The sequence below is a fragment of the Gavialis gangeticus genome, unplaced genomic scaffold, assembly GCF_001723915.1.
Source record: "Gavialis gangeticus isolate Ggan-Ray unplaced genomic scaffold, GavGan_comp1, whole genome shotgun sequence".
NCBI classification, from domain to species: Eukaryota; Metazoa; Chordata; order Crocodylia; family Gavialidae; genus Gavialis; species Gavialis gangeticus.
In genome coordinates this window covers 49020213-49035765 of record NW_017728992.1, presented here as the reverse complement: position 1 = coordinate 49035765, position 15553 = coordinate 49020213, and the positions used below count along the sequence as shown (strand labels likewise).

Genomic DNA, 15553 nt, shown 5'->3' with positions numbered 1-15553 from the left:
TAACATTTAAACAGCGCAGGAAAACCTCTGCATGAGGTTCCTGGCAGGCAGCCACCAGCTGACCACAAGCAGCCGCAGCTCCTCCCCCTTCCTGCTGCCCCTATGCCTCTTGCTCATCCCCCCCTTCAGCATAAGATGACTGCAACACCTTCCCCAGGCACCACTGAGCATGCGCACACCCCTCGGGCGCCTTCCGCCCTAGAAGAGCCAGCCCCGGAAGTAGCTGCAGGGAAGCGCAGGAAAGCCGCCGGAAGTGAGTTCACGAGCTCCTTCCGCCAGCCCCGGTTCGGTGACACCGCCCGGCCCGGCTCCTGATTGGTGGCTGGGGGTTTGGCGCCGGCTGCAGCATGTCGGCGCCGCTGCGGAGGCTCCGCGAAACCCCGCGGCACCTGCTGGTCTGCGAGAGGAGCCACGTGCGGCATGAGCGCTCCCGCCACGCCGCGCGCGTGCGGGGCCACGCCTACAACTGCCGCGTGAGTGCGCGCGGGGGGCGGGGCTTCGCGGCTTGGCGTAGCTCCTGGCTCGCCTGGGCCTTGTTAGGGAGAGTAATTAAACTGTTAATTAGTTAATCACACATTAAACTCGAAGGACCCCCACCCGTTAGGTGCGTGAATGCCATTAGTACTCGGGATGAGACAGTGGCCTGAGCTTTGGCCTGTGTGCTCCCCCCGCCCCCATTTTACAGATAGAAAAATGGAGGTGCAAGGTTGTGAGGTCACCACACTCGCTCTGCCTGTCGGCTCCTCCTGAGGGAGAGCAATGCATTGTTGTCATTAAACCCTAGGAAGATTTCCTGTCCCTCTCTCCCTGGGTGCACTTAATGCCCAGGGGGGCATATCCTGCCCAAAGCTTTTGCTTGGGCACTTGGCCCTCTCCCCATTTTACAAATAGGAAAACCGAGGCACATCAAGGTCCAAGCCAGCGGCAGAGCTGGGAGACAAGCCAAAAAATCAAACCAAACCCAACCCAAACTCAGCATGGTGTTTTCAGCCCAGAGCAAAGCAATTGCCCTCCCTGCCCAGATGTAACAGGTCAGCAGGGGCTCAGAGAGTCTTAGTCGGGGTGCCTGGGGCTGTTTCAGGGGGCCGCACCGCGTTAGCGGTGCTTGGCAGGCAAGCGCCTGCAAGCGAGTGACAAAATAAACCCAGAGGGTGAGTCCAGATGAGCGTAGGAATTTGTTTTCTCTGGGGACAAGTACCAGCAGCACATCTTTTGCCACTGCTACCTGTTCCCGGGGAACGCCCATGCTATGCACTCTGGCACGTGGCAGGTTACCCCGCGTGGGGTAGGGGAGGCTGAGGCCAGCAACTGTGTTGGCCCCAGCAGCCTTATGTGGGGTCCCTGGGGCCTCCCGGGGCTGCAGCCACAGTAGGAGACCTGGCCAGCAGCTGGAGTGTGGCTCTGGCCAGCCAAGCTCCAGTTTTGGGCAGCATGCGCTGCTGCCATGTACACCATCCGGCTTTTCAGCGTGGGTTTTTTTGACCCCGGGATTTCCACCCCCCCACTTGAAGGTAGCAGTGTGGAGAACACCTGCATGTGCAGTGTGTGGTGCTGTAGACCCATCTGTGGCACTGCATACCACACGTCCGCGTTCATCTGGATGTGGCCAGATATTTCAGACAGGAATCCAGAGTGTCAGAAACCTTCAGATTTGCTGTTGGCTTTTCGAGTTCTGTGTTTTTTTCTGTAGTCAAAAAACATGAAAGCTAAGAGCTGGCACTTTCCAAAGGTCTAAGAAGTTTGAGAGTGACCAGGGCAGCCAGTCAAATGATTAGGCCAATAGGAAAGTCTCCATTTCCTGGAGTCTGGGTAGAAAAAAAAATGTCATTGCTCCTTCAGAGCACCTGAGACTAAATTTGATTGTCCAGCTAGGAAATAAGATTTTCCCAGTCTTAGGCTGTGATACCAGTGGCTCAAGGAAATTAATGGGAAACTTTTGCTGACATAATTGACTTAAAGCATTTCTATCTGTTTTTTCTTATTCTGTTTGGAACAATTATGTTAGAGCTTGTTTTTATTTGTAATGTGCCTGTCACTTGGTTTTTACTTTGTGTTGTCCCTGCTTTGACATGAATTAAATCACCACTGCTACCACCTGTTTTGAGTTAATACCTGTGTGAAATGGAGCAACAGGTTGTCCATATTATCACCACAATAAATCTTTATATACTCTGAAGCCACCGTATGGAGTTAGCTTTGAAACCGTGCCTGTGGTGGTTGCTGTAGCCTTGTGAATATGGCATTCACATAATAAAATGGCAGATTAAAACACAGATGCTTTATTTCTTTGAAGTTTTTTCTTTAAATGCTAGCAAGTGTGACAAGTTCAAGATATTGTGGTTGATTTGCCTAACCTTGCTCGGGTGCACTGCATCAATCTTGATTACGCTTACACTTGATTACACCGCCCATAATATGAAAAGTGCACATTTGTGTAGTCTAAATTCAGGTATCTTCTTTATTTTCTGCTTCTCTACTCCGGTTTTCCCTCCTCCCCCAATTGATAAAGTTGTTTTTACTTCTGTGTGGTGCCACACGCTATTCCAGCTTCCATATTTGCTGTCCGCTGCAAAGTAGATGTCCACTGATTACAGTATTGATTGGTATGCATATTGTTTCACTGAATGTTTTATAAGCATTTTGGAGAAACATCCTCAAGGGACATACAGTTGCTTGGGGAAAGTCTTTCTATAATTTATAATTAAACTTAATCCATTTTTGGCCCGCAGGTTGCAGTGTTTCAAAGTCTCTGACACACAAATCATGTTGCAGTGCTACATTTGGTATGCTGAATGAGCTTTTGAAAATCTGGCTCTTCACTTTGCACATTAGGGAACCACCCAGATATAAGAGCTCCGTGTTTGCTTTTTTCCCCCTCTCTCTCCTCCAGCCCTGTTTTAGACCTTTCTTTATGTATGAGTGTAACATCTAATGTGTATTGCAAATATGGTCCTAACAGGTGTCATTTTTGATTCCTGAATGTGGCATGCTTCCAGAACCTCTGAAAAGTGTTACCGCAGATATGGGAGAGTACTACCTGGTGAAGAATTTACCCCTTCATGAATTGGTTGCACAGGAATTTATCAGTGCATTTGTAAAGACAGGTAAAGGAGAGCTTAAAACAAATAAGACAAACAAATAAGGTGTTATCTGTTTTTTTTAATAATAAAACATGTTTTTGTTAGTTTCTGTGGGGGGTAGTCTTGGTTCAGAGAGTTATTTGTAAGCAGAGGGAGAAAAGTATTTGAGTAGAAGTCTGTATCAGTCCCATCATCTCTCTTTCTTTCTGTTCACTTGTATATGTACTTGTATAGCTATCATAATGCAGAGGAAGAGGTTGGTAAAAGAAATGGTAAGAAAAGTGGACAGGAAGAGGAGAGGAGAGTCAGCAAGTCAGTGCGCATTGGCTTTTGTGTAATTGTTTTTCCTTAATTTTTTTTTTTAATGGTGAGAGAAAAAGAGACTTCTGTACTTCAGTTAGATTAATAGATCTTTTCTGGCTAGCACCCTGAGACCAGTGCTTGTAAAGGTACACTGTTCCTTGAAAGCATTTATTTTTCTGTCCTTTACAGCACACTGTCCCTGCACAGTTCTAACGGGAATGATCTTGAGAGCCACTAGAGAGTAATGTTTTATGTCCTTTAAAAGTAAGGATTCCAAGATTTCAGCTATTAATACTTTGTTTTCTTGCCTTAGAGAGTTTTGAGGTAAGAATCATTAAGTGGTTTTATATATGAGTGGGGGACAGTGAGATGTAAAAAGTCCCAGTTTGGGAGATGAGACCCTATTGGGAATAGCAAAAGGTGAACATGTGTAAGACCCATGGCATTTGTCATAAAAAGAAAGGGAAGGAAGATTGGCCTTTGTGTTCCAACTCATTTCCATTTGGGTATTCATGATCTGCCAGTGCAGATTTCTCTTATAATTTTAATTGGGTATTAGTTATGGTTTGCTTTGTATTGTGCACTCTTGCAAGGTGTTGTGATTGTTTAATGATGGCTCTCTTCCAGCCTAGAGATGACTTAATTTACTCTTATCCATATGAGTTTGTAATAATGCAAGTGTCTAAATCTTTGCATAAAAACCATCATAGAAATATTACTTGGGAATAAAAACTTCTAGGTCCAAAGAGTACATAAAAATATGTGCTTTGAGATGTATTCTTCCCTTATTCCTTTCTCTACTGTGATCATCAAAGGTGGAACAATGCGCCTCCTGGTTTTGATGTTTAATCTTCTAAAGAAAAAGTATATTGATGACACTCTAGCCACTCAAAGCACATCTCCATGCTTGTCCACTGCTTTCTTAATGCTAAAAATTTCCCTGCATCTCAAAACTAATTCTCGGAGCAATATATCTATATATATCTATGTATCTATATATCTATATATATATATGTATATATTTTTTAAACAAGCTGACACAAAAAGACACTGTAGGTGTCCCTCCATTAAAGCTTACTTGCCTGCTAAATTCAGGGTTTTTCTTGCTACTTTTATTCTCGTAAGTGCTTCTGATCCTAGCAGTTTTATTGAAATCAGTGGAGATACTCCTGTTTCAAGGTTACAGGATCATACCCTTGATTTTTAGAACATGAAGCAGATTGTGGCAGGAAAGGCTGCAAAATGCACATAATTGTAATGATATTTTCCTCTTTATTTTTCAGTGTGAGTTGATAGCTGAGAACAGGCTGGACTAACACTTTTTTCTAAATTGGTAAAAAGAGAGGCATTTCTGGTTGAATGGCATCTTTCAAGCTTGTGTCTAGAATTAACTTAATCTGTGCTGTGAACTCCTGAAAATAAATGTGATTGTAATTTTTATAGAAGCAATACCATTGTAGTGAGGGAAAATGAATTACCAGCAGTACAGGAATTAAACAAGATCTGAAGAGCAACTAGCAGGCTTTATTACCTTGAGAGGAATCTGCCTTAAATATTGCTGGTATATTTTTTCTCAGAAAATTGTGAACTCAATTTACTGTTTCATTGTGTTAAAGGTTCATGCTATGCTCTTACATACAACACAAGAATTGATCAAGATAATACTGCTGCTCTACTACCAACGGGTAAGTATCCATGTTGTTTACAATACATAGGGTATTATGTGATGTTTAGAGTAGCATTGTTGTTTTGTTTTTAGGGGATGCTGAAAATTGAAAAATATTATACTTTAACAGATATTTATTAATAATACATCATTAAAATTAAACATCTTATACAAGAGTTACACCTGACGTTGATGTTTAACCTAGTTAATTTCTCTCATTTTGGACAGTGAAGGTCAAGAAAGTTAGTTTAGTTTGTATTTATTTTGAACAGTCAGTACTGCAACCCTTCAGTTGCAAATGCTCCAGAGGATTGTTTGTCTGAAAACTTTCCATTGGAGTTAAGCATTTCTGCTGGTCCTAAATCTAATTAAAATCTGTTTTCTACAAATTCTGAAATCTAAACCAAATTTGAATTGACAGTTCCCCTTTAAAACATATTGGTAAGTACTGTTTTAACATTTCTCAAAATACTTTAAGAAACAGTTCAGTGATACCTCCCTCAGAATATTATAATAAAGCTTTTTTCTCAGATGCATTTTACATTGGAGAAGATAAGGAAGAGCTTTGTTTTAGGTAACTGTTCCAAACCCCTCATGATATATGTGTTATCTGATAAATATTATATTGACTACTATAAAAATGTAAATGTATTTATAGACGAATACATTTTTGATCTCTTATTAATGTCATAATTGAGTTGCGGGAAAGTAACACTTCTTCTCTGAAAGTCATTTAAATTCAGATTCCTCATGTAACCTCTTTCAGACAAGGATTGTGTTACCGTGCGTTTAAACAGACTCTAAGAAATTGATGACCTGATTCTGCTTGTTACTTTGTGTTACCTTGGTGTAAATATTACAAACAAATACAGTTATTATACAGTCTATCCTTTCCTTAGTTACTGGGGGTGATTTTGGCAACAGTATTATTTATTTTTGTGTCCAAAGTTCACATTCAGGATTGTGGCTCCATTGTGCTAAATACAAAGACACAATAAGACACATTCAGTGTTACAAAGTTTTCGCTATGCGCACCTAACCTACAAACGCTTAAAGCATACATTTAACATTGCTCACATGAGTAGTTCCATTGAAATCTATTGAACAACACATGTGCTTAAACATTTCAAGCATGTGTGTGTGTGAGTTAGCAAAATTGGATGATAGCTGAGTACTGAATTCAACAAATGATTGTAACAAATGGTAGGGAATGAGGTTGATAAGAGTACAAGATGGCACAATTACAAAAGGAAGGTGTGCATTACTTAGGAAATACTTTATTTTGGATTTATTTTTACTAGCCATAAGACATACTGTGATAACCAGCAAGAATCTAGTTGTTATTTTCAGGGTCAACCTGTGTGATCCATTTAACAGAAACTAAAGGGGCCTAGATTACATCAGTACCGCAGTGACCCGTGGCTAAATTTTATACAGTTTGAGGTTTTCCAAATACTTACAAGGGAGCTTATTGGAAGAGTATTGATATTTTAATACAATTCTTATTGTTTATAGGAAAACTAATTATATCTGTGGACAAGGATACTTATGAGGAACTTGGACTACAGGGTCATCCATCTCGGTACTCTGGCAAAAAAGTAATGAGATATAGTAAGTACTGTTTACACTAGCAGCATCCATGCCAATGTCTGCAGAGTTCTCTAATATGATGCCAGCCATAATCTTCAGGTCCCGTAAAGCTGGTTAATCTTTGAAAGAATAAATACAGGTACTGAGACAATTGAGAGAAATATGTGAACTATTCAAGAAACAATGAAGTAAAAATAAGAGTTCAAATGGGAAAAGTGGACTACATTAATATTTTTAACGTGTGTAAGCTTGTAGATGCTACTTTAAGAACATTAATTTCTGTGTTCCCTAACTTATTTTGCAATTGCCGGTCTTTTGTATTGTGCAAGTGTAGAACTTCAGCATTTTTGGAATATGTATGATGCCTCTGTCTTTGTAGTAAAAATACTAAGGTTCTCCACTTGTTCCATTTGAACTTGTAGAAAGCTTAAAATACTGCAGTGAAGAACCCAAGCCTAAGAGATCCTTTTTTTAAAGAAAAATATGTTACATGCGTTTATGATGTCCTTAAAATCTTTTTGAAGCAAATTGATTCTGCTATAGCCCCCATGCCTTGCATACTGAACAAACTGTGAAGTTCTTGGCAGATGCCTTGTGGATGTGTTTAGAGTGTTGTGTTTTATATCAGTTTCTGCCCTTTAATTTCCCTGCCCCCAACTTCCCCAAATCTCAAAATGCTACTTACTTCTAGGTAACTACAGACAAAAATTCACTCAAAACCAGATGTACTTTGAAAGTTATCTTCATGAAAACACTTGGTGGCACTATAGTAAATAGTTTTATAACTGCAATTCATATACCATAAAATGAATGAATAAAAATTCCTCTTTTAAAATTCCTTCAGAGGCTCTGAGGAAACAGACTCAGAATGGAAACAGGGCTGCAACTCTTGCTTACAACTTTTGCGGATGTTGAAAGCTATAGCATCCTTTTTTAAATGCAGTGATTATTGCCTCAAATTCTTTTTAAAAGCATATTTTTGGTGGAACACCCCTTTCTTCTTCATTCCCTTCTCAAAAGTGAGCTGCATCCACTGTAATGTTAGAAAGCCATTAACTAAAGCAGTGGTACTTGACATTTTGGCCCTGCAAGCTAGATGTGTGGTATGGGCTGGTTCGTGAGCTGGATCCTGAGTGCGGAGTTGGCCTGTGGGTGTGATCCTGCATGTTGGCCTGATCCTGCATGTGGCTCAACCCTGCAGACCAGACCCAGCTGAGAAGTGACCCCATGTGCTGACCCACCGGAGGCTGGCATGATCTAGCACAGGGGTCTGGCTGTGTCTTCTGGCTTCCTGTGAGAGCAGCAATTAAGGCTGCCATTGATCTTCCACTATAAAATTTCCAGACTCATGGAGAGCCCTGCAAGCCAGATGAAATGGCTCTGAGGACTGGATCTGGCCTGTGGGCTGGAAGTTGAGCAGCACTAATCTAAACAGTCCTTGATTTTCTGAACAGTGATAGTCAGGAACAAGCAGAGATGTTACCAAGGAACAGCATCATTGTCATTTGCACCAAAATTCAGAGAAAAATGTTTATAAAACGAAGGGCCGTAGCTGTATTGTTTAGCAGTTTTTAATGTTTTCTCTAAACAGCAGGGATTGACTTAAAAGAAAAAAAAATACTGTTATAGTATTCTTGTAATGTTTACAGGATCTGACTATGTAGAGTGAACTTGGTTGAGTAAAATTTGCCTTTTTATCTGTTACAGTTATAACCATTGACTTGACTGACTCAGCCTTTCATTCTGATAGCAAGAAATATAAAAGAGTTCTTTGGGCCTTAAGAGACAAGAAACCTTTGGAATTTGATTTTCTACTGTCCTGGCATCACACAGGTAGTAACAATTAACACTGCCACCAACAGGTAGCTGTGGACGTAAAATTAAATATTCCTAGTGGAAATATTCCTAGCTTTTTAAAAAGCAGCACTAAATGATGTGGTCTCAAAGGTGGAGAGAGAGGAAAAAATATTGCAAGTGTAGTTTGATGTTTAATATTGACATGGCCAGTCTGTGTTCAGTATTGACTTTTCTATAAGTGGTGAAAAAACTGACTTGATGGAGGGAAAAAAGTTTTCACTGCAGAGTTAAGAACTAACAAATATTTCAGTTTAAAAGTGCTGCCACACCAACTCATGAGAGTCATAGCTCAGTTGCCTTAGCAATGTGGGCCAGGCTGCCTAGTTTGAATTTGTCTCCTATAACTGAGGATTTCCTTGATGCACTGCCTTCCCTGTTCAAGAGAGGAGACATTATGGAACATATACTTCAACCAGAGAATCTGGCTCATATAGGACAACAAGAGTATAAAGCACTGCAGCAGCATTTCCAAATTAAAACGTTTCAGTTTTGGGGAGAATTTTTTTTTTTTTTAGTGACCAAAATGTTTCCCCAAATGGAAAGTTTTTTTGGGAGAGGATTGTTCCTATTCCCTCTGTTTTGGGGATCTGATGTATTCCTTTAGCACAGGGTGTCAAACGCATACCCCATGGGCCAGATCCAGCTCGCAGATCTCTTTTTCTGGTTCTTGGGACCCCTAGAGGGGTGAGATGAGCAAGGGGTGGAGTACACCACTGAAATCTAGGGTATGGGGATGTGTCTGAGTGGTGGGCTGTGTTAACTTCCACTGGTGCTGTTGCTTGGCCTACCACTGCATCTGGCCTGTGAGGAGCCCCACAGTTTGGATCCAGCCCAGGGGGTTGGGTTAGGTTGACACTGCTCCTGGCATGTAGAATGCGAACACTCTGTGGCCACTGTAGAGCATCTTTACGAATGGATTGCAGCTTTTTTTCAGAGGGAGGATACTTTGTCTGAGGTCTTTATACTTAGATGTTTTATTTTTTAGTGAAGGATCTCAAAGTGTATGCACAGATGCTATTAAATGATCTTTTTCCCATTTTTAATGTTTCTTTAAGTGTATTCATGTATCTTGATGTTTTGGAGGAGAAAAGATCCCAGATTCTCAAAACAAAATGTTAGTAATTGGTGGTGTTCTGTTTGTAAAACACTACTATGAAAGCCTCCAAATCTGTAATTTCTATTATTATTAACAGTGAAATGGTCAGATTCTCCATGTACAATCTCACAGATCAAGAGTGAGCAGAAATGTTTAAATCAGTTCTCCTTTCATATCTCTTTTTCTTTGGAAACAACCCATGAATACTTGATGATGATCTCTAATTCAGGTTTAATTTGTACTAGTCCAGTTAAAACTGCCTTAATTATTTCTCATGATAAGTATAATTATATATGTATTGCCAGCTTGGCTTGCTTAAGGTAACTGGACCTAAAACAGTGCTTTGTTTCCAAAAAAGGAGGGAGAAGATGAAAACTGTAAGGCTTTGGCACAGGATAAATAAGCAGCACTAAGCAGTTTAAATTTCAGGGTAACATTGCACAACATCTTCCATTTACAAATACAGGTAGGGGTTTCAGAGTTATTTGGTATGAAATGGTCCTTTTGTGTTGCAGTGTTATAATAACTCTCTGTGGCATGTGTGTTGTTAAGGTGCTGATGGATCAACATTGATGTCATACTTTTCCAAACACCAAATACAGGCTCATCAGCCAAAAATAACATTCAGCACATTAAGAAATTTGCAATGTCCAGTGCTGGATAGCAATGAACTGCAAGGAAAGCCAGAAGAATCATGCAGTGCACAGGAACTATTTGAATGGCTAGGTGCTGTCTTCAGTAATGTTGAATTGTAAGTAACTAAACTTGTCTTGATCTTAAGTATTCCTTAAAAATTCATGCTGTGACTTGAATCAATGTAACAATGAATGAACTATTTATAGAAAGGATAGCATGACATTATAGTGAGTTCTTGGTTCAACAGTCAACCTTTGTGGCATGTGGATTCAAGTATTGGCAGTCCCTATGGTGGGATGTAGAGGTAAGTGTCTGGCATGCCCATGTTTCATGGCATTTGCTAGTTGCCTGCACAGGCCAGGAAGGATTATTTTCCCCTTTCATGAATACTTCATTGGCTTCTGGGTTTTGGTTTTTTTTTCCTTTTTGCCACATTTTGAAGCACTGGATGTTGGCTACAGCTAAGGCTGGAGATTTGATTGGGAAGTGTTAGTATTCCTGCCAGTATTTAGAAATGTCATAAATTCCTGGCTAGAGGATCTTTACTTTCTGCTCAGGATTAAACCTTTCACCAAATTTTGGGGGCAGCAAGGAATTTTCCCACCAGATAAGAGTGGGGATTTTGCTATCAGACAAGGACTTGTAGAGAGTTTTGCCTTGCTTTATGGGAACAGTCTGCAATGTTTTGGAGCATGGGCCAGAACAGCCTTACTTGGTTTCAAGGCTGACTGGTGTTCCAGCCTAGCTGCCTGTCACTTCTCCCTGGTGACCACAGTGAGGGCAGAGCTCTCTACCCCCTGGTGTTCAGCAGCTGTCCACTGCCCGGATCCACTGTTGGAACACCACTGAACCTCCACGTGCCAGATCCAATGCCCCTGCAGGCCAGGTTGGGTCTACGAAGAGATTGGATCTGTTCTGCAAAGGTTTGATTTGGTCTCTCTTTTAAGAATAGCCAGCTGATTTCTCTTCTTCCATCCATTCCAGCCTGTGTTTTACCAATCACCAACTGATCCAGCTGTCACTCCAGGTGCATGGAGGGTAGCTCTCTGTTCCCTCCCTCCCTCCCACCTCCTACACCCTCATTACCAAATTAGTTGCTCCAAATCTTCGCTTATCACAATTGTTGATGGAAACAGTAAACAGAAGCTACAGCGGGGCCAGAGAACAACTCTCCTTACAGAGCATGGTCATCTGAAATGGCAGCTAGAAATCTGCCCACAGCTACAGTAGAGTTGCAATGGGCAGCCTGCCTCTACTAACAGGTTTCTGACCCCTACTCTGTGGCATAGGATACAGTCCTCTTAAAATCTTCTAAGCACATTAACCAATTAAAATTCTCTGCCATTGTTTTTGTCTCTGCTCCTTTTTTCTGTGTGTAGGGCATTCTTGGTTTCTGGATTCTGTGATGTGCAGGGGTTATCAATCTTTGGGTCAGTTTTTGCCTACAGATAAGGGGACTGGACTTAATGGCCTGGGAGGCCACTTCCAATTCTGTGTTCGTGCTTTCTAGCTTGAATGTCTGGGCAGAAGCACTTCAGCCGTTGTTTAGGCACTGCATGTGTGGCATAAGCTGGAAAATGGGAGGCATTAGCACAGGAGGCTTGGCAGTTCTTCATTCACTTGTGTTCTGTTTTCAGAGACAACAAGTCATTTAGTTTTGTATCAACTTATTGCTGCCCTGAGCCCAGCACTATGATGGACCAAGCTTATTTGTGCACAATCACTGGGTTCATACTTCCAGAGAAGATAATTCAGTTACTGGATCAGCTCTGGTAAGGGACATCAGATGCATGTCATTTTTATAGCATTTGCACTTTCTTTAAAACATGCTTTTCACCTTGAAAATGTTTTACAAATACTCATTTTCCCTGACAACATCAATAAGCAAAGCGCATCATCTCTATTTTTGCTTATAAGGAAAATGAGGCATAACGGTTGAGGCCAGAATATCATGTAATGTTGAATTTGGGAAGGCCCTGCCTGAGGGGATCAATGTCCTGAGTTTTTTAAAAGTAGAGCACCCACAGCTCAGAAACATCACAGTTCTGAAAATCAGGTCCACAGTATGTCACCTCGATCACTCTGGACAAGTCAGGGCCAGAGTTTCAAATCTTACATGACAAGTCTGACAACAAGGTGGGATTAGAATGTAAAAGCTCTTGGCTGCTTGTCTTTGCTTAAGACCATTGATCAGTGCCTGACCTTTATTAATATTAGTTTATGATTTGCAGTCTGTTTCCCTTCTGGTGGCAGAAGTCTTAATCCTTTAAAACAGCTTGGCTACGTTTTCTTTCCATATGTTTTCTACTCTGGATTATTGTGCTATCCCACTTGCAAATAAAGCCAATCCTCAGAAAAGCTGTTTTCTGTTTAAATAACAAATATTTCTAATATTGTGGATAGCCTACAGCTACACATGTCAAGTAGGGCACAATACCTTCAAAGATCCAGCCTTTTTCATTTTCATTTTGGTCTCATATTTCTTTTCTTTTTAGCTTTTTAATATCTAAAGAAATTCATAAGTTAAAATACCTTAAAACAGATTTTTCTCTTCAATAATTTAATATAAACCAAAACAGACTGTATGAAGGACAACCAAAGCATAAGTGGTCCTGCTGGAAAACCACATCTCTGTGCTTTCCATATGTACCTTCTAAAACAGTATATACAAAAAATACATGTTTTTTCCAGTAAACTTTTTGTTATGTTATAGGCATCCCACACTTCTGTAAACAAAATCACTGATTATTTGACGTAGTCATAAATTTTCATTAAGTGGCTTCGTCTGTCTTTAAAGTCATCCTCTTCTATGTTGTACTACTTCATGGAACTCACTGTTTTGTTCTAATTAGTGATTAACTTTTTGTCTTTCTCCAGTTCTTATTTTGATGAACCCAAACTGGCCCAATGGGTGACCTTAACTGTGCATGGTTTTGCAGACAGCCCTGTTTCCTGGAGAGAAAATGAACATGGTTTCCAAAAGGGAGGAGAGAACTTGTACAATTTTGTTGTTTTTAGGAGCTTGGACTACTGGCTTCAAATGGCTGTTGGAGCCAATGATGATTGTCCACCTTAACATTCTGCCCACAGGAAAATTTTGATCCAAAAAAGAGTGTAATGATGTCTGATAAGATATGCTTATATGATGATCATTCAACCGCTTAACTCTTGAAAGGACATGTATATATCTGTTTATTATTTACCATTTCTTAAAGATCATCTACAAAAGAAGACAAGGACCTTTGCTTCTTTATAATGAATGAAGCTTTCTGAAAGGCTTTCAAATTAAAAGAAAGAAAACAAACAATCCCTCCTGCTTGTTGCTTTACAATGGAAATTTGAGTTTTGTCCAACGAGGGAGAGTCTTAGGTAGTTAGTGAACTTAGTAGGATTATGACGTGACAGATACCAAGATAGTAAAGCCTGCCTGAGAGAAAAGTGATTTTTATATTGATGGTTTTTAAATTATTTCCGTTTACCTATTTTAACTAAAATACTTGGAGCTGAATCCTTAAAGAGCTTTGCACCCATCTCTGTATTGTAAGATCCATAAAAAGCTCCCAGGTTTCATCTTGAGACATCCAGCTTGTCTAGTGACAGAAACAGAAAAGCAGACTTATTTTTTTAAAAAGCAGGGAGATCTCTTATACACACAGCAGAGTAGAGCAGAAGCCACAGACTCACTATATCTGTTGAGGAAGGGAGGGAGGAGAGCAATCCTTGTCATTTAGCATCAATACAGAAGCTTGATCTTTCAGAAAAGCTACATATAAAAGAAATATTATGACTTACTGACAGGACAGGTGGTGTACTAGAACAGGGGTGCTCAAAACAATTCCCAATTTACATGCACTGGGACGGGTGGAGGCAGCATGAAGCCAATGGGGTGCATGGGGTTGTGGGGGAGGTAGGGCCAGATCTGGCCCGTGGAGCTGTGTTATTTGGTCTCTGGTGCTATCCATGGGTCCACAAATCTGGCAGCAAGGAGTGGTGGCAACAGTTGCCACTCCCCTGCTACCAAATGTCTGAACCTGTGGGGAGCCCCGTGCATTGGAAAATGCGACTCTGCACTCTGTTGGGTGCACAGAGCCCAGCAGAGGCAGCACAGGTTCAATTCCTGTGCACTAGGACAAATGAGACTGATGGCACACAGGGCACAGTCCAAGTGCATGGGGGCAGGGCCTGATCTGGCCTAGGCCATTCATCTGGCCCACTGGGCCCCAGAGGTTAGAGCACCACTATTCTAGGATTAAATCCTGACCCCAATGTCCCAGAGAGGAGGCTATGTGAAAACAGCTGTGTATTCAACAGTAATAGTAAGGCAGTTTGTTTTTCAAGGTCTCAATCCAGTTTCCATTGAAGCTGCTGGAATTATTTCCATTATCTTGACTAGGAGTGGACTCAAAATTCCAGGTATATACAAATAAAACTGTGATGCTTTACTAAAGTGGAGGTTACTCACTTAACAACAACAACAAAAAGGTAGAATGATAGTAGAAGTTAAATTGTGGCTGTAGAAAAAAAATGCTAAGAGATCTATCAAGATATGATGTCAGTGCACAGTAAAGGAGAGCTTTCAAGGACAAGAATTTTTCCTGTTAGTATATTATTGCTTCCACACAGTGCCTGGAGAAGCCTTGTTTACTGGAAGGTATTATGTGTTCTCTGTACGCTTCTTATTAAATGTGTTTAGTTTAAATAAATTTAATTTACTTTTAAAAAATATTCCACAAACTTCCCATCTTAACTAAAATAAATACGCTGTTTTCTAAAAAGTTACCTTCTGTGTGCTTTTTTTATTTTTATTTTTATTTTTTAAGACCACCAAAAAAGCACTCTGTTCTGGGATACCAGGAATAGAAATTCCATCTTCCTTTGGGCTAAAAAACCTTATAATCAACAAGGGGCCACAGTCTGGGAAAACTCTTGGCCAAGTGGTCTAACAGTAAACATTTAACGCAGTTGGCCCATTTATTGAACTTTACTGGATGTTTAGTTGTTATGCATCAATGCAAACTGCTTCAGTGCTTGGCACAGGCTATGATCACCCTGCTTTTTAATGTTCCCATTGAAGACTGTTGTGCAGCATTTCAACTTTCACTTGTTTCAGCTCTCACAGAAGTGACTTAATCCTAGTAAAAAGTGCATCTGGCACTGTCCACCTCTAAGCCCTATTCCTGAGACTAGCACCAGTTAATGAAGCAGAGCAAGTACATCTTAAGAGCTAAAGGGATTAGGCAAAAGCCTTCCTGGACATTTTACCTGCCGGAAGAATTCAAACAGAGAAATGCTTGAAGTGTAAAAATTAGATCTTTATGGAAAGTG

At 40.7% G+C, this 15553-nt stretch overlaps 1 protein-coding gene across 2 annotated transcripts; it reads left to right on the top strand.

Moving 5' to 3' along the window:
- The first annotated feature begins 208 nt into the window (after positions 1-208).
- RPP40 (ribonuclease P/MRP subunit p40) lies at positions 209-13966 on the top strand. Of its 2 annotated transcripts, none has more exons than XM_019522091.1 (8): positions 209-473; positions 2960-3104; positions 5000-5068; positions 6565-6660; positions 8347-8472; positions 10145-10343; positions 11866-12000; positions 13106-13966. In XM_019522091.1, the coding sequence occupies exons 1-8, from the start codon at positions 348-350 to the stop codon at positions 13302-13304; spliced, it is 1095 nt and encodes a 364-aa protein (XP_019377636.1). In that variant the 5' UTR covers positions 209-347; the 3' UTR covers positions 13305-13966. The 2 variants fall into 2 exon arrangements, with proteins under 2 accessions (XP_019377636.1, XP_019377642.1); XM_019522097.1 differs by having other exon boundaries at positions 385-473; positions 2997-3104.
- The last annotated feature ends 1587 nt before the right edge of the window (positions 13967-15553 follow it).

Coding starts and splice junctions, on each gene's coding strand:
- RPP40 (XM_019522091.1), top strand. CDS start 348: ATGTCGGCGCCGCTGCGGAGGCTCCGCGAAACCCCGCGGCACCTGCTG. Junction 474..2,959: donor GCCACGCCTACAACTGCCGC/GTGAGTGCGCGC, acceptor TGGTCCTAACAG/GTGTCATTTTTGATTCCTGA. Junction 6,661..8,346: donor CAAAAAAGTAATGAGATATA/GTAAGTACTGTT, acceptor TATCTGTTACAG/TTATAACCATTGACTTGACT.